The sequence below is a fragment of the Epinephelus fuscoguttatus genome, linkage group LG11 (assembly GCF_011397635.1).
Source record: "Epinephelus fuscoguttatus linkage group LG11, E.fuscoguttatus.final_Chr_v1".
Taxonomy (NCBI): domain Eukaryota; kingdom Metazoa; phylum Chordata; class Actinopteri; order Perciformes; family Serranidae; genus Epinephelus; species Epinephelus fuscoguttatus.
Window position 1 is genome coordinate 44,228,160 of NC_064762.1, and position 22,032 is coordinate 44,250,191.

A 22,032-nucleotide genomic window follows, 5' to 3' on the forward strand; every position below is an offset into this window, starting at 1 on the left:
TGTTCTGTACGTCATCTATTGCACGTCTGTCATCCAGGAAGAGGGATCCCTTCTCAGTTGCTCTTCCTGAGGTTTCAACCATTTTTTCCCTAGGAATGATGTAGAAAGATCAAACCAAAACTGGCTTGTTCGTCTCATCAAGACCTACAAATCACGCACTCACACCCCTGACCTAAACCCAACAGGAAGTGAGCTTTTTGCCCTTTCAAAGTAAGATTTCGCCTCAAAAATGCTATTTCTTTAAAATCCTTAAAAAAACAACTCCTCCTACACCGTTTATCGTATGGGCTTCAAACTCGCACACATGACAGATCAACTTGTCCTAATCAGATATTCTGTATAACTTTTTCATTACTCGAATGGTTTGGATTTTATGGCATCTTACAGGTGATGTCTTACAAAACCTCCCGACGATTTTCGCGCCCCCTAGACACACTAATATGCCTGCTGCGACCCGTACGAATGTCGTAGAAAGACAAAACCAAAACTGGGTTGTTCATCTCATCAAGACCTACAAATCACGCACTGACACCCTTGACCTAAATCCAACAGGAAGTGAGCTATTTGCCCTTTCAAAGTAAGATGTTATTTTTCAAAAACTTCTCTTACTAAAAAAAATATTTCCTTCTACGCTGACTTCAAATTTGCACACATGATACGACAAGTCCTGCTAAACAATTCCTCTGAACAACTTTGTCATTACTCGAATGGTTTGGATTGTATGCCCTCTTTAAGGTGACATGTCACAAAACGGCTTGACAATTTTGCGCCACCTACACACACTAAAATGGCTGCTGCTGCCTGTAGGAATGACCTAGAAAGATCAAACCAAAACTGGCTTTTTTTTCTCCTCGAGACCTACAAATCACTTACTGCCACCAATAACCTAAATCCAACAGGAAATGAGCTAGTGCCTCTGAAGTAACATGAGCAAATGTGTCAGCTGTGAGCTACACATCATAAATGTGTGACCAAGATTACATTTTTGACTTTACAAGCATGAAACATATATCTATGCATGCAGAACGAGTGTATCTCTCTTATGGTATGTTCAGATTGACGATTGGGCCTACGGTTATGGGAATGAGAGGGAGGAGTTGAATGCGATCTCCATCTGCCTGCTCTTCAACTTGTCTCTCTTCTGTCAGTGGTGGACTTAGGATGTTTGTCAGGCAGAGGTGAAAAGGAAAAAAGGGTACCTACTGCGTGACGTGGGGGCCCATTGATGTGGAAAAAAAACTCAATTGACCCCCTAAATATGCTCAAAAACTCACCAAAATTGGCACGCATGTCAGGACTGATGCAAAATTTTAGAAAATGAAGTAATTAATCCTCAAAGTGCCAAAATGGGCTCTCTAGCGCCACCTAGACACACTAAAATCACCACTGTTGCCTGTAGGAATGTCATAGAGAGATCAAACCAAAACTGACTTGTTCGTCTCTTTGAGACCTACAAATCATGCACCGATACCCCTGACCTAAACCAGACAGGAAGTGAGGTATTTGCCCTTCCAAAGTAAGATTTCGCCTCAAAACCACTTTTTCTTCAAAAATCATGTTCTCCTGGACCGTTTATCGTATCGGCTTCAAACTCGCACACATGACAGATCAACTTGTCCTAATCAGATCTTCTTTATAACTTTGCATTACTGGAATGGTTTGGATTTTATGGATTTTATGGCATCTTACAGTTGATGTCTCACAAAACCTCCCAACGATTTTCATGCCACCTAGACACACTAAAATGCCCGCTGCGACCCGTACGAATGTCGTAGAAAGACAAAATCAAAACTGGCTTGTTTGTCTCATCAAGACCTACAAATCACGCACTGACACCCTTGACCTAAATCCAACAGGAAGTGAGCTACAGTCAGGTCCATAATTATTTGGACAATGGTACAGTTGTCATCATTTTGGCTCTGTACACCACCACAATGGGTTTAAAATGAAACAATGAATACCTGCTTAAAGTGCAGACTCTCAGCTTTCATTTAAGGCTCTTTTTCAAAAATGTAATATGAACCGTGTAGGAATGACAACCATTTCTTCACACAGTGCCCCGACTTTAAGGGCTCATAAGTATTTGGACAAACTAACATAATCATCAATTAAACAGTCAGTTTTAATACTTGGTTGCAAATCCTTTACAGTCAAGGACTGCCTGAAATGTTGGACACATAGGCATCATCAGATGCTGGGTTTCTTCCCTGGTGATGCTCTGCCAGCCCTTTACTGTAGCTGTCTGTACTTTCTGCTTGTGTTTTGGGTGTTTTGCCCTCAGTTTTGGCTTCAGCAAGAGAAACACATGCTCAGTTGGATTCAGGTCACTTGATATGACTTGGCCATTGTAGAACATTCCACTTCTTTGCCTTAAAAATGTCTTTGGTTGCTTTTGCAGTATGCTTCAGGTCATTGCCCAACTGCACTGTGAAGCATCGTCCAATGAGTTTTGAAGAATTTGGTTGAATCTGAGCAGATAATGGTGCCCCAAACACTTCAGCTTTCATCCTGCTGCTCTTGTCAACAGTCACATCATCAATAAATAAAAGAGAACCAGTTCCACTGGCAGCCATACATGGCCATGACATAACAGTACCTCCACCATGCTTCACTGATGAGGTGGTGTGCTTTGGATCATGAGCAGTTCCTTCCCCTCTTCCTTCTCTTGTCTTCCCATCATTCTGGTAGTTGATCTTTGTTTTATCTGTCCATAGTATGCTGTTCCACAACTGTACAGGCTTTTTAGATGGTTTTTGACAAACTCTAATCTGGCCTTCCATTTTTAAGGCTAACCAATGGTTTGCATCTTGTGATAAACCCTCTGTATTTATTCTAGTGAAGTCTTGTCTTGCTTACAAGAGCAGCAGGATGAAAGCTGAAGTGTTTGGGCTCAGCCTCATAGCTGAAGAGTCTGGCTCCCATTCTACTTTGGGGGACTTCAGGAACCACATTAAACCTTGCATTCTCAGAGTGCAGTGCTTTGGTGGGATAATAGGGTACTATGAGCTAGTGGTGCACGATTTGATAAAAATGTGCGATTATGGTGGACAATATCGGGATTTGTGATTGCAATTACAATATGATTACTAGGGTTGGGAACGATTAACCGATACAACGGGATATCTGGTTTGACAAGCGAGAGATACGGCCTCCTCAATTGATACAAATCAGCCATGAATCCTTAGATGAATCGATTGTAGAGTCATGGATCGGGTATCGTGAGACTAGCAAGCGGTTGACTGGCTTTAACAGTTTGCATCTCTAAAACAATGCGAGAGCCGGCGGCATGCTCTGTAGCAGGCATTACTGACAACGATAATGGATGTAAACAGCGCCAGTTTGACCGGTGGAGCTGAGGAACAGAAGCTAATGCTGGTTGGATAAACCAGGGAGCAGCCAAGCCGCAGCAGAAACTAAAGGTGAATCCTGCCGGTTGTGGGTTGAACAGGGGTTACAGACACAGACAGAAATACATATTCCTGTAAAATACGGAGGCCATAGTGCTCCGTGGCGGCGACCGAGAAGCCCGGCTCCAGGTCCAAGAAGTCTTCGTCAGTGTCATGACTGCCCAAGAATACCTGAACAGCCAAGCTGTGGCAGCACCAGCACACAGTTATGTGACGTGTCAGAGGAGAAACGAGCTGTTCACATTTCCACAAACCTCACCGCACTTTAGGGACTGTTCTTTACTTGTCAGGTGAGGAGAGCGGCTGGTTGATTTTGATTTTATTTATTTATTTTATTTTGATCCACCCTATGTTAATCACTTATTGATGCTGTTTTTGAAGTATGAATAAGTCAATAAGTAATTTATTCCATTGAAATATCATTGATGTATTATAGAAAAGTGATTTATCTTTTTATAAATGACAAACACAGAGTACAGCAAACACAGAGAAATAGTCTGACATGCTGTCAGTGATAAGCTGCTAGTCATCACAGTCCATGATATCAACTAATCACAGGAGATGTCAGATTCTGCCCCTACATTGCATGTTATTATTTTATTCTGCTTTATGTTTATATTGTACAGTGTTATGATAAACTTTATTCCAGACTCAAGTCCATATAAGATACATACAAAAACACAGACAATGTGTGATTTTGTGGTTGTTTGTCTTTTTATTTTATTTTTGCCGGTGTCATACAGCAACAATGCTTGGGGATGTGGTCTTTTACAATTTTGAAAATACTGTAAGAATGTCACTTTTATAGAATTGGCTTCTTTATTTTATAATATATGATTAATGTCTACATCAACAAATGTTAACCATAGAATCGTATCAAATCGTATCGAATCGTAACGTGCCCACACTGTATCGAATCGTATCGTATCGCCCCTACATCGTATCGAATCGTCCTGTATTAAAAATATATCGTTTTTGAATCGTATCGTAACCTGTGTATCTAGATACGTATCGAATCGTCTGTCACAGAGAGATTCCCAACCCTAATAATTATAATATACAATATATTTTGGCAACAATTAAATCGTAGGCAACTGGACTTTGATTTTGTCTAGAAGACGTTTCGCCTCTTATCCAAGCGGCTTCATCAGTTCTCAACGCATCTGTCCTCTCTGTCCAAGATGTGAAAGATCTTGGACAGAGAGGACAGATGGTTCGAAAGAGGGGTGAAAGAATCCATCCATGAAAGATCTTGGACAGAGAGGACAGATGGTTCGAAAGAGGGGTGAAAGAATCCATCTACGTTAAAATAGAGAAGCCGTCTCTAAATAGGGGAGGTGGCCTGAGACACCACCTATCCCCCATTTACAATGCGGCCCTTGCTGCTGTACCTAAGAGATTGAACAACAAAGACTGCCCGAAACTAACCTCAAGTGGCTCAAAGAAACACAACGACAGTCGTTCACTGGTAACCACACATTATGCCTAACGACTGTTGCTCACCAGTGGCCCCACTCACTCCTAACGACTGTCGTTCACTAGTGTGACTCACCTTACCCAAACAATGGTCCAGTGAAACTCCACTAACGAAGTATTGTCTTATGAGGGTGGTGGGTGTACACCTCCACAGAGGTTAAAAACCTGAGTCTTACTCCACTGTTTGTCAGACTAGTGAGGACTAGTCAGACCGATGCGTTGAGAACTGATGAAGCCGCTTGGATAAGAGGCGAAACGTCTTCTAGACAAAATCAAAGTCCAGTTGCCTACGATTTAATTGTTGACAAAATGGAATTGATCTGGATAAATGAGAATATCCACAGAATATACAATATAATAAATAAATGGTATCATGAGTCTTTTTGCTTGATTCAGTGTTTCCCCTACATTATATGAGGGGGGCACTGACCTGACCTGACATAGTTATTGTTATGGACAGACAGTGTGTCAATGACCATCAACAGACTGAGCACAGTCAGACACGCTGCTCACACAGCAGCGTAGCACGGAACTGTACACACAGCGGAGCGAGCCTGTGTTGCGTTCAGGCGTTGTCACGTAAATGACAATTTCCAGCATGCCATAGCACAACACATCAGCATGTCAAGTGGGCCAAAACCGAGCAAAATTGTTCAATTTTTCATTTGTTATGGAGTCCATGATGTCCCTGTGACACTTACAAATGTTTGCTTATCTGTGCTTGGATGTTGTTTTATGAGGCTCTGGCGGCTTTCAGTTGTCTCTTTGTCTTTAACTTTACACGGCTCGGCTTTCTCTCACATGCACTCTTCCTACTTTTCCCTGTGCTGTCTCAGGTGTTGTTATAGATTGGTCGTGTTGCCACGGGATGTGGTGACTTTAACTTTTAAACTTTTACACAGCACGTCTTTCAGGTACGGCGATGTTGGACAGAAAGAAGTGTTGTGTAAAAGTTTAAAAGTTAAAGTCGCCACGTCCCGTCTTAAATGCTGATATAGATTGGTTGTGTTGCCGCGGGACGTGGTGACTTTAACTTTTACACTTACACAGCACGTCTTTCTGTTCAACGTCGCCGTACCTGAATCCAAAGTATCGCCATGTAGCTTAATAGACGTTGCGGTTTTTTTGCCACCAACTCAGCCTGTTCATGGTCGTGCTCATGCTCTTCTTCAGCGTCTGTGTTGGTCACTGCTGCACGCCGGCTGCACGCACCAGGATAGCTTGTGGGCATGAGGTCAACAAACTCCACACACTACAGGAGAGGCAGTCAAATTCACAGGCACACACGTTAACATTTATTTACATTAAATCGCAAATCGCAGCCTTTTATGCGGTTATGTAATCGTACAGCCTGACATCGACATCGCAATTGCGATTGCGATTGCGATTGCAATCGCAATTGCGATTGCGATTAGATTAATCGTGCGGCACTACTATGAGCTCACTAAGATATGACAGAGCTTTGTAAATAAGGAAAATAATTTTAAATTCAGGATTCTGGATTTTTGAGTGAGCCAGCGCAGAGAAGCTAAAACAGGAGAAACATGATCTATTTTCTTAGTTTTTGTCAGTATGAATGCCGCCACATTCTGGATCAGCTGGAGAGTTTTAAAGACTTGCTCTAGCAAACTGCTAATCAGTAATTGCAGTAATCCATCCTCGAGGTAACAAATGCATGGACCAATGTTTCTGCGTCATTTGTTCATCTCAAATATTTTATTTACATCTTTATTATTTACTTTAGACACTGACACAAACAATAGAAAGCAATACTAGAATATCATATTATTATTCAACACTATATGAATATTGTATTATCACGACATGACATGACATGACATGACATGACATGACTGTATTGTGTTATATTGTATTGGTTATATCATATTGGTGGTTAAAACAAATGCCTGAAGGATGCATATATAATTCCTATCTAACTTGTTTGTGAATGTAAAGTAGCTACCAGTAGCTTAGGCTGTATAGTAAGTGACCTTAGACAGTATGGCTGATGCTGCTTGGGTTCAGCAGGATCCCACTAGTCAATCAATCAATCAATCAATCAATCAATCAATCAATCAATCAATCAATCAATCAATCAATCAATTTTATTTATAAAGCCCAATATCACAAATCACAATTTGCCTCACAGGGCTTTACAGCATACGACATCCCTCTGTCCTTAAGACCCTCACAGTGGATAAGGAAAAACTCCCCCAAAAAAAACCCTTTAACGGGGAAAAAAAAAAGGTAGAAACCTCAGGAAGAGCAACTGAGGAGGGATCCCTCTTCCAGGACGGACAGACGTGCAATAGATGTCGTACAGAACAGATCAACATGATAAATTAACAGTAATCCATATGACACAGAGAGAGAGAGAGAGAGAGAGAGAGAGATGCAGGTAATGACAGTATCTTACAAAAACATTAATGAAAGTAATAATATTATAGTTATAGTTCTAGTTACTGCGGTACAATATGTTGAAAGTATGTATTAATATCTGGCAGTATACATGTGTGACAATAATCATATGTGTATAACAGAAGAAGTATGACTAATGACTAATGATGGCAGCAGCAGCAGGAGGCATCTGGCGGGACCACGGCAGCAGCACTACCACACACGTCACGCTGTCCAGGCACCGCTGTGATATGAGTTAACCTGAGAGACAGTGGAGCACAAAGGCTCCGGAGAAGAAGCCGAGTTAGTGACATCCAGAATGGCCGGGTTAGCTAGATGCAGTAATAGGATACGAGAGAGAGAGAGAGAGAGAGAGAAGGAGAGAAGGGGCCCGGTGTATTATAGAGGGGTCCTCCGGCAGACTAGGCCTAAGTCAGCCTAACTAAGGGCTGGTACAGGGCAAGCCTGAGCCAGCCCTAACTATAAGCTTTATCAAAGAGGAAAGTCTTAAGTCTAGTCTTAAATGTGGAGACGGTGTCTGCCTCCCGGACCGTAACAGGAAGATGATTCCACAGGAGAGGAGCCTGATAGCTAAAGGCTCTGGCTCCTGATCTACTTTTGGAGACTTTAGGGACCACGAGTAACCCTGCGTTCTCAGAGCGCAGTGTTCTGGTGGGATAATATGGTACTATGAGCTCTCTAAGATATGACGGAGCTTGACCATTTAGAGCTTTATAAGTTAACAGTAGGATTTTAAATTCAATTCTGGATTTTACAGGGAGCCAGTGCAGAGAAGCTAAAACAGGAGAGATATGATCGCGTTAGTTGTCTCAGATTTGCATCAAAACCTTTCACTGAACAACTGTAGCAACTGTCACCATTTCACATCACTGCTTGTATGAATAGTTTTGATGTGAAATATTTTCAGGTGAGTATTTTGTATTTTGGTGTTGTTAATTTGTTCATGCGGGAAGTTCCACATCTCTGTCACTGAATAAAAATACAAACATTAGTCTGTGAAACAATGAAGCTAGTTAAATTCACTATATCATTTTTTTCTGTTCCTCTCAACTGTTCTCAAAAGGAATGGCAATATATAAGAATGGCTTGACCATCTGCGCCCTTCTAGTGACTCTCACTATTTTGGAAACAGGGAACTTCAATGATTCTTCAAGTCAGGTTTTACTGGTAGGTCCACTGTGTTTATGATACTGAACAGAAAATATGGGGTCACAAGTTTTGTTAAATAACACAAAGCAATTCTCTAATCCTGTTTTCGCAGGTACACAATGAAGAAGAACCCTTTCTACCTCACACCAGGGAGAAAAGGAATGGTTTGTCTGATTAATAAATATTATCAAAAATGATACGAATATTGGAAAATACACTTTTAGGCTTCCTAACTGAAAGTTAGATGAGAAGATTGATATGCTTTCTCATTTGTCTGTCTGAGAATACATTAGTTTAACATTACCTAATCAGGGGGAACAGTTACGCAGTCTTTTGTGTTGTTGTTATGAGGTTGCTAAGCAACCAGCAATGTTTTCAGGAAGACATTGTTCCCAGCCAGGCTTTGAGTGGCCAGACTGTGGAATTACAACTTCATGGTCCATCACATATTGCCATGGAGCCCAGAAAGCCTTTTTTCACAGAATTACATTGTGAAAGAGATGACTGTAAATCAGTAGATACATTTTTTGAGCATCACAATCCTGGCAAAATTACTTGTTTTACTATCAGGATTTAATCCATTCAGTCCAATAGCATTTAGAAAGTCTAGAAGTTAAAGTCTCTGGTGCGCTTGCTCTGTGGGCCCAAGCTATGGCTGGGAAGGTGAACTTTTTGGCTTCATAAGCGACTAAGCAACTTTTAATAGGAATGAAAGGGTATCTCCTCAAAGCTATATCCAGTTCTCTCAACATGTCCTCGTCCCAATTTGTTAAATACTGCCACTTTGTCAGCGGCCATACACATCAAAATATGGTGTGTTAGCAGTGTTGAGAGGATATCTTTCAAAATGTATTCTACTACAGATCATTGAACACATTCCATAAGGTTACTCAAACAAAGTAACTCACTCTAAATACTGTGTCCTGTCTGTGCGTCTCACCTGCCACTGTGGTGTGGCAAGTGCACTTCACACACTTTTTTAAAAATCTGTTTATGGAAAATGTGTGCCTCATGATTTCACATGGTGTCCTAACAGCAAGCAAGCATGGCTTTCTGTCCACACTGAATCTGTTAAATATGCACTTCTGTTACGTCATAGATACAAACCATGTAGCCATCAGCTGTATGCTCGATGGGAGATGTAACCACTGCTAAGAAACTGTCCTGCACAAATTACATTAATATAGCCAACAGCATGCTGGTTGTTATTAACAATGGACATTACCAGGAACTTTCAGCTCCCTGGTGGTCTCTGTTGTCAGCTGTAACCTTTAGGTTTTTGCAGTTAAATATGGAGGTGTTGTGCAGATAACTCCTCATTTAAACTCCATAAATCAGCTCTTTTTCATCCATTGCAAAGCTTTAAATACAAGTGATGGGAATAAATAAAAACAGGGTGCCTCACAAAAGTTTAACTCACAATGGCAGTGCTGCATTATTCCAGGCCAGTTGTAACAATGCGATAGAAAGCAATGCAATCAATCTGACACTTGCTCACGCTGCATTCAATTAAGATACAGTGTTTCAAAATCAAAACAAATAAAGTAATCCCTTCAGGTTATGTATTTTTAAAGACAGTAACTGTAGTCACAATAACCACAATTTTAACTGTAATGAATACAGATACTCTTATTCATATTTTAAATATGTAACTCAGTTACTTGTATTCTGTTACTCCCCAGCCCAGCACGTTAGGTACCCTCCTGCATCAGTTTTGGATGTTCAGGGATGACGTGTCAGTTTACACCCGTTATATGCACTATGTCTTTTTTGCAATACACCTCTATTTTCACAGAAAATGTACAGTCTTAAGTCTTAAGTTTATTATCTTAGATTTAGGCAATGAAAGCACATGCTCCTGATTGAAAGTGCAGAGTTCGTTGGACCTATCCAACAAACTCTACTGTCCACTACTACTGAAAATCTGTTTATGGGAAATGTGTGCCTCATGATGGCCAGCGTCCACTACTGCCTGCCCTATACAATCTTTCTCACTCTTTATATGTGACAGTAATTGCTGACAGCATTACAAACAGCTGCTGACTGGTGTGTTTCATACTGCTGTGAAGGGTGCCTCTCCTTTTTGTCTTTTGTATGGACATGTTAATTAGAGAGTTTTAGAGGTACTGGTAGGTGGATTTTTCCCCTTTTCTTATGCTAAGCTAGGCTAAGTGTCTCCTGGACGTAGTTAAAAATTAGTGTAAAGACATGAATGTGGTGTCAATCTTATTTAACTCAAAAACTGGAATTAGCAAATTTTCAAAATATCAGCCTATAAAAAGTTTTATACCTTGTATATCATGAATGCATGGTTGTCAAATATTTGCATATTTTTTTTTATCTAATTTCAATCTTCACAGTGCCTACAAGCCAATGGAATTACATCATTGATGTTGTAGTGAATGCCTCTAATGTAGAAACATTTGAGCAGATTCGGTCCTCATTGAATGCCACTAGTCTTCCCAGTCAACTGGATAACAACACAAAGGTCTCTGACATTAGCATCACAACAGGTGAGAAACAATCTTCTTTGAACAATTTCATGATAAACATATTACCAAGTTTAATAGTATATAAATACAAACTTTCTCCTCTGACAGTGTGTTCCTCGACTGGAACTGGCTCCCTATGCAGATGTGAGGAACATTTTGCTTGGCCATACAGCAGCTGTGTCACATATGGAGCCTGTGATCACTTATCCAGTGGCATCTGTAAATGCATCAATGTCATTCCAGCTGATGGCCAGTTCTGTCAGCCAATATCAGGTGATCAAGTCATAACTAATTATTAAATCTGGTTACAAGGGCATCCATTTCTTGTCATTGCTAACTGGCAGCATTGGCCAGATAAAAGGGGGGTAATAGTTTAATTCAGTGCAAATCCATGCATGTTAGTTCAGTTACATAAACTGTGTTCAATCTCCACGGGTGAGCTAAAGTGGCTATAGCCCATATTTTTTATATACAGTATTAACAGTGGATCACATGATGACTTGTATTTTGAAATGGTCATGCATTGTGATGAGCAAACAGATAATTAACATCAGACTCTGCTCTTCCTCTGAACTCTACAGGGCCTTTTCATCTCTTTTAGCTTATTTTTTTCAGGCCCACAACTTTACCATTTTGGCTCAGTTTCACTGCTCTCATCTGTGTCATTTCCAGATGCACAAGGCTGCTGTTTTTAGTCAAAACATATATACTACATATCACTACTAAACCCACTGTGCACTTCCTGGCCAGCACCAAATAGGAGATTATATACTAGACTATATACTACCTGGCTCTAAAAATACTATACACAAATATCTATTAAGCACAAGACACAAAAGTACAAATAAATATATGAAAATTATATAAACATATAAATAGATGTTAATGGGGAGACTTACATTACCCTGCACAGGAGGCCCAAGAGTACAGAACTACTGTAATCAAAAATAGATTAATAATAGATAAATATATGATGAATGAAGTTCCTGGCTAAAGACCTCAGCAGAAATTGAATGACTCTTTAAAGTAATTTTGCCATTTCACAACATATGTCCCTGTCCATAGCTTTAAGAAATATCAAATGCATGTATTGCAATTTTAATAGCGCCAGGTATCTAAAATCACACACTAGGGCAGCATTATATCAGTGGAGCAGTTGATCGACATGTCTCCTCCAGATGAGATAATCACTGGTTTCACCTGTATATGACAGGGAACCTGTTGCAGCCACTTTGCACCTTTGGTATAGTCCAGTGTGAGAACCTTGTATCCAACTGTGAATGTCCGCAACTCTGCTTTTGCTCATCGTTTCACTTGAGCTCTCTGTTGACGGTGCACCACCTCTCCTGTCTTTTGAGGTGTCAGGAGGTCAAGTCAAGTGTGCAGTTGTCTCTTGAGCATAGCTGAAGCAACACATTTGTCTTAGCATGAGGTGTGTTTCTATACAACAGGAAAGCACTGAGACGTCGGTTAAGGGACTGTGTGCCTTGAGAGGACTTGAGAGCTTGCTTCACTGTGTGTCTATAAATCTTTTGGCGAGCCCATATGTAGCTGGGTGATATGGTGCAGACTTGATGTGCCAAATAACCTTCTCTTCCATGAATGTTTTGAACTCTTCAGATACTAGCTGTGGACTGTTATTACTGTTGGGGTAGGCCAAAATGACTGGAGATAGACCTTAGTTCTTCAATAGTTTGCTCTGAAGACGTGCTCTTCATAACAGCAACTTCTGGCCATTTGCTATGGGCGTGGACGACCACCACCAAGAGCATGTGGTTCTCCAGCAGTCCAGCAAAATCTATGTGAATTCTTTGCCATGGTTCTTCAGGCCAGTACCAAGGATGAAATGGAGCCAACTGTGGGACATTTCTCAATTTCTGGCAGGCAGAACATGACTTTACTTTTTCCTCAATAGCTGCATCTAGGCCAGGCCACCAGATATAGCTACATGCAATTTTTTTCATTGCACCACACCGCAGTCCCCAGTGTGTAGCTCAGCAAGCAATTCCTCTCTTACGGGCGGTGGAATAATGACATGATAACCCCACAATAGGCATCCTGACTGGACTGAAAACCTCCTCAACAGGTAAGGCTTCAAACTTGGTGTCATGTCCAGCCAAACCTGAAAAAAAGTCATCAGTGAGGGGTAGTGGATACTGTTCTGCAGTCAAGACAGGGTTCACAGTGACTTTTAAACCACCACAGATTCTTGGCGTTCGACCCTTTTCATGGCGAGAACAATCGGTGTTGCTCCGTCACTTGTGCTCACTTGTGCTCCCCTCTTCACTCCACTTCTTCTGACTGTTGTGATCCACTGTCACATCCATGACTCCTCACAGTGGAACAGGCTCACCTGTGTATGTCCTTAACTTCAACTTTGTTTTCCTAAGAGTAAAACTCCTCTCTCTGTGCTGTTTGAGTGTCTGTGTCTGAGTCTTTTTAGTTGTACAGGCATGTTCAATATGACCCTTCTTTCCGCAGTTTCTACAGCGGGGTTTTACACACATCACACCAATCAAATGAGCCCCTCTCCTTGCCCTTAAATACGCCGCGCGAAGGCGTAATGAGAGTTTACTCAATTCGCCATGGCAGAAGAGAGCAGCAGCGTCAGACAGCCAAACTTCTCCCGGGAGGAAACTGATGTTTTGGTTCGGGAGGTCCAAGCTCGCAGTGTCCGAATATACGGAACTGCAAGCAGACCTCCACGGGCTGATGATGCAAAGGTAGCCTGGGAGGAGGTCACCACAATTGTAAATCAATGTTGCATTTCTCTCGTGCGCGCGTGCACTCTCTTTTTCTCTCTCGCAGTCTCACTCTGTTTCTTTTCTTTTGGCTTTTCTAAGATGACAGATGCTGAATATATACTCCCTATCTGATGCTGTGGCTGTTTGTGGTTGGCTGAGAGGGATGTGAGCTCATTAGTTTTGTTAATCAAATCAGGTTGGGTTTCCATTATGCGTGCCAAACGGTGCCAATCCCCTTTGATCTGACATCAGATGTGACGGGACAGTAAATATAGAGATACATTTATGTGCTGATTGCAGATAGTTGCATTGAATAGTGTTTTTTGGGGCATTTATTGCATTATTAATGTGCCTGATATTCTGGAAACCTGCCTGTGAGGTTTTGGTGACGTGTGCGCACAGTCCGCTGGTCAGCCAAACTTCGGCTTACACCGGCTGCGCTCCCCCTATGCTGAAAGTAGACGTGGTTTCAGCTGGCGAGCTTTTGGCACACCTTTGACGGAGCCTTTTGGCATGAAACTGTCACTGCGCCAAGCTGGATCTGTCGACACCTCCCCCTGCTGCGCCGCCACACCCATCTCAACGCACCTTGGTCTGCCAAACTACCAAACTGAGCGCGCCTTGGGTTGCACTGCTCGAAACTAGCTCTGCATGGGGTTCGCCACCCTGCGCCACCCTGTGCTGCGCCGGCAAACTAGAGTCCCATGTCTTTACACCAACACCCTTGTGCCAGGTGCCCTGTTTTCCCACAACAGTAGCATGGCTTGTCAGCTGCTGTATTGTTTTTGGCAGCCATTTCCATCAACGTTCTAATCTCTTTGGCTTTCTCCAGTCTCAAATTAGCCTCAGTAAGTTGTTGTTTATGAATGGCCTTGCTGCCTAGACCACACATCAATCTGTCATGTATGGTGTCATTTAGTGCAAGTCCAAATTCACAGGGTTCAGATAACCGTTTCACTAACCAACACAAAATGTGAAACAGATTCCTCCTTTTCCACGTTCCTTTTATGAAATTGGATCCTCTATGCAATAACCAGTGAGAGAATAGTGCTCTCTTAATATTTTTACTATTTCATCATAGGACTTATCTCCAGGCTTGTCACATTGCACAAGGCTGCAAGTAGGTTGACTGCTTTTTCCATACATAACACTTAAAAATGTCAGCACAAGCACATCCTCTTTAATCTTGTTAGCAAGGACAAAACACTTAAATCTCTTAGTGTATGAGCTCCACTGTTCTGTGTTTTCCCTTGAATAGTCCTATGTTTCCAATGAGTGCTGCCATTTTTGTTATATCTCACCGGCTTCAGCAATTAGTCTTATCCCTGTACTTATGTGCACTGCCAGTTAGTTCTTTTCCTTGTTTTATTTGACTTACTCATCTTTTGTTATTTTACAGTTCCAACACACTCCTTGCTTTCATAGTTCCAGTCTCTTATCTACCGCAGAGATTTCTCTTACCTCCTGCAGCAGCACAGTCCTCCGTGCTGGCCTGGCTCTGGTCACGCAGTGGCAACCAGCGTACACTGCAGCTCAGTTAGCCGAGAGCTAGCATTACACATCCTACCGAAACAACAAACACTACGTGAGGATGCATCTCCTTGTCACCAGTTTTGTTGTTTAGTCCACTAATTTTGGATTACAACCAATAATGAGGAAACAGGAGACAAGGTAGAACTTGCCAGCAGGCATGTATTCAGTATTTCCATCAGAGCAGGACAACGTACCAGTTACTACACATAAAACTGGAGGGAGAAACGGTATCTCTGAAGGAACAAACGTGTACTGTCAACAGTTATTACTCACCTATGAACCATAACTATAATCCACATATATGCCAACAAAAATGCCGCTCATACAATCTTCATACACTCTCAAAGGACCAGACAGAAATTTAATTTGCTGTGAGTAGTTATGTAGGTAGTAGATGCATGAAGATAAAGATGACCTATTTCTTCAGTATTTTAAGCAAGATTACTGTTTTTTTTTTTTTTTTTAAATCTTTTACAGTTTCAAAATAAAAAACATGTAAAGGGCTTGGGCAAAAGTTTGGGCATGTATGATCAGTACTTAGTAATGCCCCCTTTGGGAGGTATCACAGCTTCTAAATGCTTTTTGTAACCAGCTAAGAGTCTTTCAATTCTTGTTTGGGGGATTTTCACCCATTCATGCTGCAGAAGGCTTCTAGTTTTGTGAGATTCTTGAGCCATCTTGCATGTACTGCTCTTTTGAGGTATCTATCTTTGAGGTATCTATGCACAGATTTCCAGTGATGTTTAGGTTGGGGAACTGTGAAGGCTGTGGCAAAATCCTGAGCTTATGCCTCTTTAGGTAGTCCCTTGTGGATTTCAAGGTGTGTTTAGGATCGTTGTCCTGTTGTAGAAGCCATCCTCTCTTCATCTTCAGCTTTATTTCTTTTTACAGATGGTGTGATGTTTGCTTCAAGAATTTCCTGGAATTTAACTAAATCCATTGTTCCCTCTACCTGCGAAATATTCCTTGTGCTACTGGCTGCAAAGCAAGATTGATCCACCTCTGTGCTTAACAGCTGGACAGGTGTTCTTTAATGAAATTCTGTACCCTTTTTTCTCCATACACAACATTGCTCATTGTGTCCAAAAAGTTCTATTTAAAGTTCATCAGTCCACAGGACTTGTTTCCAGAAAGCATCATGCTTATTAAGATGTCCCTTTTCAAACTTCTCACATTAAATTTTGTGGTGAGGACACAGGAGAGATTTCCTTCCGATGACTCTTCTATGAAGGTCATATTTGTACAGGTTTCGCTGCACAGTAGCACAGTGGACCACCACTCAAGAGTCTGATAAAGCTTCCTGCAGGTCTTTTGCAGTCAAACAGGAGGTTTGATTTGCCTTTCCAGCAATACTATGAGCAGCTCACTTGGAAAGTTTTCTTGGTCTTCCAGATCTCAACTTGACCTGTTAACTGCATTTCTTAATAACATTACAAACTCAGGAAACAGCTACCTTCTAACAATTTGCTGTGTTCTTATAGCCTTCTCCTGCTTTGTAGGCATTAGTTATTTTAGTTTTCAGACTGCTAGGCAGCTGTTTAGAAAAGCCCATGGCTGCTGTTTGTTGTGACAAGGTTTCAGGAGTCATAGTATTTACAAAGCTTTGACAATTGCATCACTTGGCCATTCCTAACCAGCTTATTATGGTCTGAGACCCTGGTAAAAGTTGTCTGAGAGCTCAAATGATTTGGGGTGCCCAAACTTTTGCACAGTGCTTTATTCCTTTTTTTCACTTTGTACAAAAACTGTACAAAACAAAAATAATACTCCAATCTTGCTGAAAATGTTGCAAAGCATGTTTTATGTTTAACTACATGTCTTTTGGAGATCAGTTTTGACCAGGTGTGCCCAAACTTTTGCATGCCACTCTATTTAGTCTAAACAAATACTAAAAATAGCCTAGACAGTAAGATCTTAAACAGACATTTATGCCTTTGTTGATTTATTTTTCACACATAATCACATATTCAGTACATTGTTTTACCCTCTTTTTTTGGAAAGTGCCTGAAAAATTAGAAATCCTGTAAAATGTTTCTTTTCGGTGATATTGTCATCTACTTTGAATTTGGAACAGGTGATGCTTTGTAATATGGTCTCATTGTGTTTTCCAGCTATTAAGTCCCAGCTATAGTCATTAGCAGCAACAAAAAACATTTATTTCAGTGTGTTGAAACTTACATAACTCAATGACAGAAACAGTTACAGTGATTCTGACTGAGAGAAAAAAATACTTTTGTGTCAACTTTCAAATGAGATCATGCATGCACATGTAGTAAACATGGAACTTTCAGTTTACTTTGGGCATGCCTTGGATTGATGTTTTAGGTGAATTTAGGTGAATTTGACAGGACCTTTCAAAGGACCATCAGCCTTCTCAGGAAACTGAAATCTAAATTTTACCTTAAACCAAGTTGTCTAAATTATTTGTGATCAAGCATCGATCCCGTTTCAATTGTATGTCCTGAAACCAAAAAGACCCTAAATCATGTCATATTTTTCTAACAGCACTGCTAGCTCAGGTTGAGTATGCAGTGGATGTGGAGCTGAATGTAGCAGATTTTGAAACAGTGGACTACCTTAGGAGTTTCCTGGACAATGGCAACGTCCCTCTGACCTTGGCTCCCACTGTGAATGTCACACAAGTTGACATCACCACTGGTAAGAATTGAGCTTCTTCTGATCAGTTGACCATAGATGAATATTTTTTGAATCAAGGCGCAGTAAAGTGTGCTGTATCGAAGCGAATCATGACCATTATTTAAATTAAAATGCATTTGCAGAAATGCTTTTTCATTTTAAGAATGTGGCTGCATTATTTGACTCATAAATAAAATTAGTCATCAATCATCCTATTTGTATTTTAATTTTCTTCTTCAAGACTGCTCATTCTTTCACTTGATTAAAATGAAAAAGAAAAAGACATTTGAGATTTAATTTTCAAAATATGCCCCAGCAAATAGATAGATAGATTTGAAATGTAAAATTTGAAAATTAAAATGCATTTGCAGAAATGCCTTTTCATTTTAAGAATGTGGCTGCATTATTTGACTCATAAATAAAATGAATAATCAATCAACCTATTTGCATTTGCATTTTCTTCTTCAAGACTGCGCATTTTATGCCATAATCAAAAAGAAAACAAAGAAGACATTGCTATTTAGGGGCGGCACGGTGGTGTGGTGGTTAGCACCCTCGCCTCACAGCAAGAGGGTTGCCTCCTACCACAGTCCAAAGACATGCAGACTGGGGACTAGGTTAATTGGTAACTCTAAATTGTCCATAGGTGTGAATGTGAGCGTGAATGGTTGTTTGTCTCTATGTGTCAGCCCTGCGATAGTCTGGCGACCTGTCCAGGGTGTACCCTGCCTCTCGCCCGATGTCAGCTGGGATAGGCTCCAGCCCCCCTGCGACCCTCAAGAGGATGAAGCGGTTAGAAGAATGAACATTGCTATTTAATTTTTGTGGTCTGCCCTGCAAAACAGTGCCCATAATTCGAAAACGATTTGGCAATCTGAGCGGCGCAGGAGAGTGACGTCAGTAGCTGCTCTTCTTCAGCTCCGTGCTGACCATGGTGCTACCCATCTAATACGGTAGGGGGCGGTGTGCACATTTGATATACGGATGCATCACAGATCATGGCGCTTCCTGAGATTGTGCTTTCTAAACATTGTAATTTCCCAAAACTGAATAAATACCACACATAGCAACACAAAACTGTTTTGCTAGCTCAATCATGTTGTAACTAAGATATCTGCTGGAAAAAAAATTTTTTTTCATGGACTGTCCATTGGGTTATGGAGTTAATACGTCTGCTGACTTTAAGCTAGTAGCAGTTTATAGGCTACTTGTACTTATAGTTTATACTTTGTAGACATCGTGATTTCCCAAAACTGAATAAATACCACACAGTCCAGCAACTTTTCAGGGGCGGAAATCCCGGGTGGGACAGGGGGGACATGACTCCTCCCTTCAGTAAAGCTGTACCCCCCTAGAATCATTTGAGACACAATTAAAATTTTTTGAACAATGCAGTAGTATTTATTGAAAGCACAATGTAAGCGGTGCTCATTATAATCGTGCAATAATGTGCTATTTAAATCTTAAAAGATTTAGTCCCCCCCTCCCATTCCTAGTAGCGTATATCCCACACTCTTTCCAACGGGCGGGGCTGCTTGGCAGCAGCAGCAGCCTGCGGCTGGAACTGCTGCCCACATTGCAAATCGCAGGGTAAGATGTTCACTCACAGACACAGTTTAACTTAGGCTACACATGTTACAACACATCCCATTTACTGTTACAACAAGCCCCAGGCCCAGGCTGATAATATAAACTGCAACATTTTTCCTGCATTGTTCAAAAGCCTACTCAATTACGAGTGCTGCTAAGCTAAAAGCTAATGATTAAGCTCAGAGTTTAGTGATAGAGAGGACAGGAGAGAAAGAAGAGGGAGAGGACAGGACAAAAGCAGTCAGTTGCGGAGCAATGGGTACCTGTCTGTAGGCTCTCCACCCGTCAGTGAGACAAACATGAATGAAGTGCAGTCTAACTGACAAGGAGCGGTCATTACGCGCAACTATTACGCACGGTTGTGGCAGAGCGGCTCGTATGGGTACCTGTCTATAGGCTCTCCACCTATCAGTGAGACAAACATGAAAGACGTGCAGACGAGGAGCGGTCATTACGAGCGACTATTACGCATGGTTCTGATGGAGCGTAGCTAATGGGTACCTGTCTGTAGGCTCTCCTCCTGTCAGTGAGACAAACATGAAAGACGTGCAGACGAGGAGCGGTCATTACGTGCGACTATTACGCACGGTTGTGAGGTGTGCAGCGGCAGATCTCACAGCACACTGTTTATAAACCAGTTTACCAGTTTAATTGCAGGAAATGTTTAGTTTTAGTTTTAGTTTAGTTAGTATAGACATTCACTTTGCCTGTTGGAGAGATAGAGAGAAGATTAAAGCGTCAAATTGCGGTAAAAGATGCTGTATAAAAGACAGGCTACAATTTTTTTCCCTTGTCCCGTCCTGGGATTATTCTCTAAAATTTTACTGTTTATTGTCCCCCCCCAGCTATAAAATGGAATGTTCACCCCTGCCTGTGACACTGACACGTTAAATAATTTTCATACATACAAAGCGGGCTTGGTTTGATTCAAACCCATAAAATATGGTTGTCAAATACTGAATCTGCTGCATCGTGAAATTAATAAATTATGCACAGCTAAGATTAACTGATATGATATGGAGTACCTATTGACATCAGTGTGTAATAAGCCTGGAGGCCATAGCTAACAAGCTGCAGTCAACAAAGACCCTTGTAAACTTGTATATGTTTCATAGATATATTTACACAACTATTAATTCAGCATGATCTTGATCATGATAGAAATTAAATTGCATCATGCCATCTTGCTGTTCTGCATTAAATTTTTAAGCAAAAAAATATCCATTGATCAAAGGAATTGTTGGACTGTATGTTTACCTATATTATCTATATATTTATCTAAATATTGGCACAATTTAATAACAATAAATCATTGCACACATAAGTAATCATCTTAAATATTTAGGCTAATATAATTTAGATCTGCCCTGTAAAAGTGTGTGTACAGTGCACTGAATGAGTGTTTTATGTGAAGATGTTATTACTGCTTGTCATAAGAAAACACAATGCGCTCACTTGTAAGGTCCTCTTCACATCATTCAGTGCACTATACACACACTTTTACAGGGCAGATCTAAATTATATTAGGCAGCTTTGTATGTATGAAAATTATTTAACGTGTCAATGTCACAGGGTTTTCCCCTGAAAAGTTGCTTGAGTGTGTGGTATTTATTCAGTTTTGGGAAATCACGATGTCTATAAAGTATAAACTATAAGTACAAGTAGCCTATAAGCTGCTACTAGCTTAAATGACTGTCAAGTCAGCAGATGTATTAACTCCATAACTCAATGGACAGTCCATGACAAAAAAAAATATTTTTTCCAGCAGATATCTTAGTTACAACATGATTGAGCTAGCAAAGCAGTTTTGTGTTGCTATGTGTGGTATTTATTCAGTTTTGGGAAATTACGATGCGCCATGATCTGTGATGCATCCATATATCAAATGTGCACACCGCCCCCTACCATATTAGATGGGTAGCACCATGGTCAGCACAGAGCTGAAGAAGAGCAGCTACTGACGTCACTCTCCTGCGCCGCTCAGATTGCCAAATCGTTTTCGAATTATGGGCACTATTTTGCAGGGCAGACCACGAAAATGAAATAGCAATGTCTTCTTTGTTTTCTTGATTATGGCATAAAATGTGCAGTCTTGAAGAAGAAAATGCAAATGCAAATAGGTTGATTGATTATTCATTTTATTTATGAGTCAAATAATGCAGCCACACTCTTAAAATGAAAAAGCATTTCTGCAAATGCATTTTAATTTAAATAATGGTCATGATTCGCTTCGATAGTGCTATTCCTAGTAATTCCTTAAAATCACTTCCTGATGGGTTTCTGTCTATCATATATTGTTATTTCTGTCATGAAAGGATTTCTTGTATTTGACATGATATTACAGTTTCTTACAAGAATGCCTCTAACCAGTCAGTGGGTTATATAGGGTACTTATCCATGGACATTATAATACATACAGTAGATGTCAGTCGGCTCACCCCCACTTTGGAGAGGCAGGCCGAGGTCCGACATGGAAGCTAAGCAATCTACTGCTGTGGAGGGGTTTGCAAGAAAATGTATTTTAACCACCTAAAAGAGTCCCATCTATAAATTCAGTATCAGTTTATGTGTACGTTATATTTAGAA

General features: G+C 40.8%; 1 protein-coding gene across 27 annotated transcripts in view; it reads left to right on the top strand.

The window, feature by feature from the left end:
- The window catches only part of LOC125897346 (uncharacterized), a 177,269-nt gene that overhangs the window by 34,453 nt on the left and 120,784 nt on the right, over window positions 1-22,032 (top strand). For 26 of the 27 annotated variants that reach the window (XM_049590601.1, XM_049590602.1, XM_049590624.1 and 23 more), the window contains 5 exons: window positions 8,365-8,468; window positions 8,563-8,614; window positions 10,811-10,963; window positions 11,051-11,215; window positions 17,725-17,877. In XM_049590601.1, the coding sequence (XP_049446558.1) occupies window positions 8,367-8,468; window positions 8,563-8,614; window positions 10,811-10,963; window positions 11,051-11,215; window positions 17,725-17,877 (625 nt within the window). In that variant the 5' untranslated portion in view covers window positions 8,365-8,366. Of the gene's footprint in view, window positions 1-8,171; window positions 8,209-8,364; window positions 8,469-8,562; window positions 8,615-10,810; window positions 10,964-11,050; window positions 11,216-17,724; window positions 17,878-22,032 lie in introns of those variants that run through there. The other variant, XM_049590603.1, reaches the window with a different exon arrangement.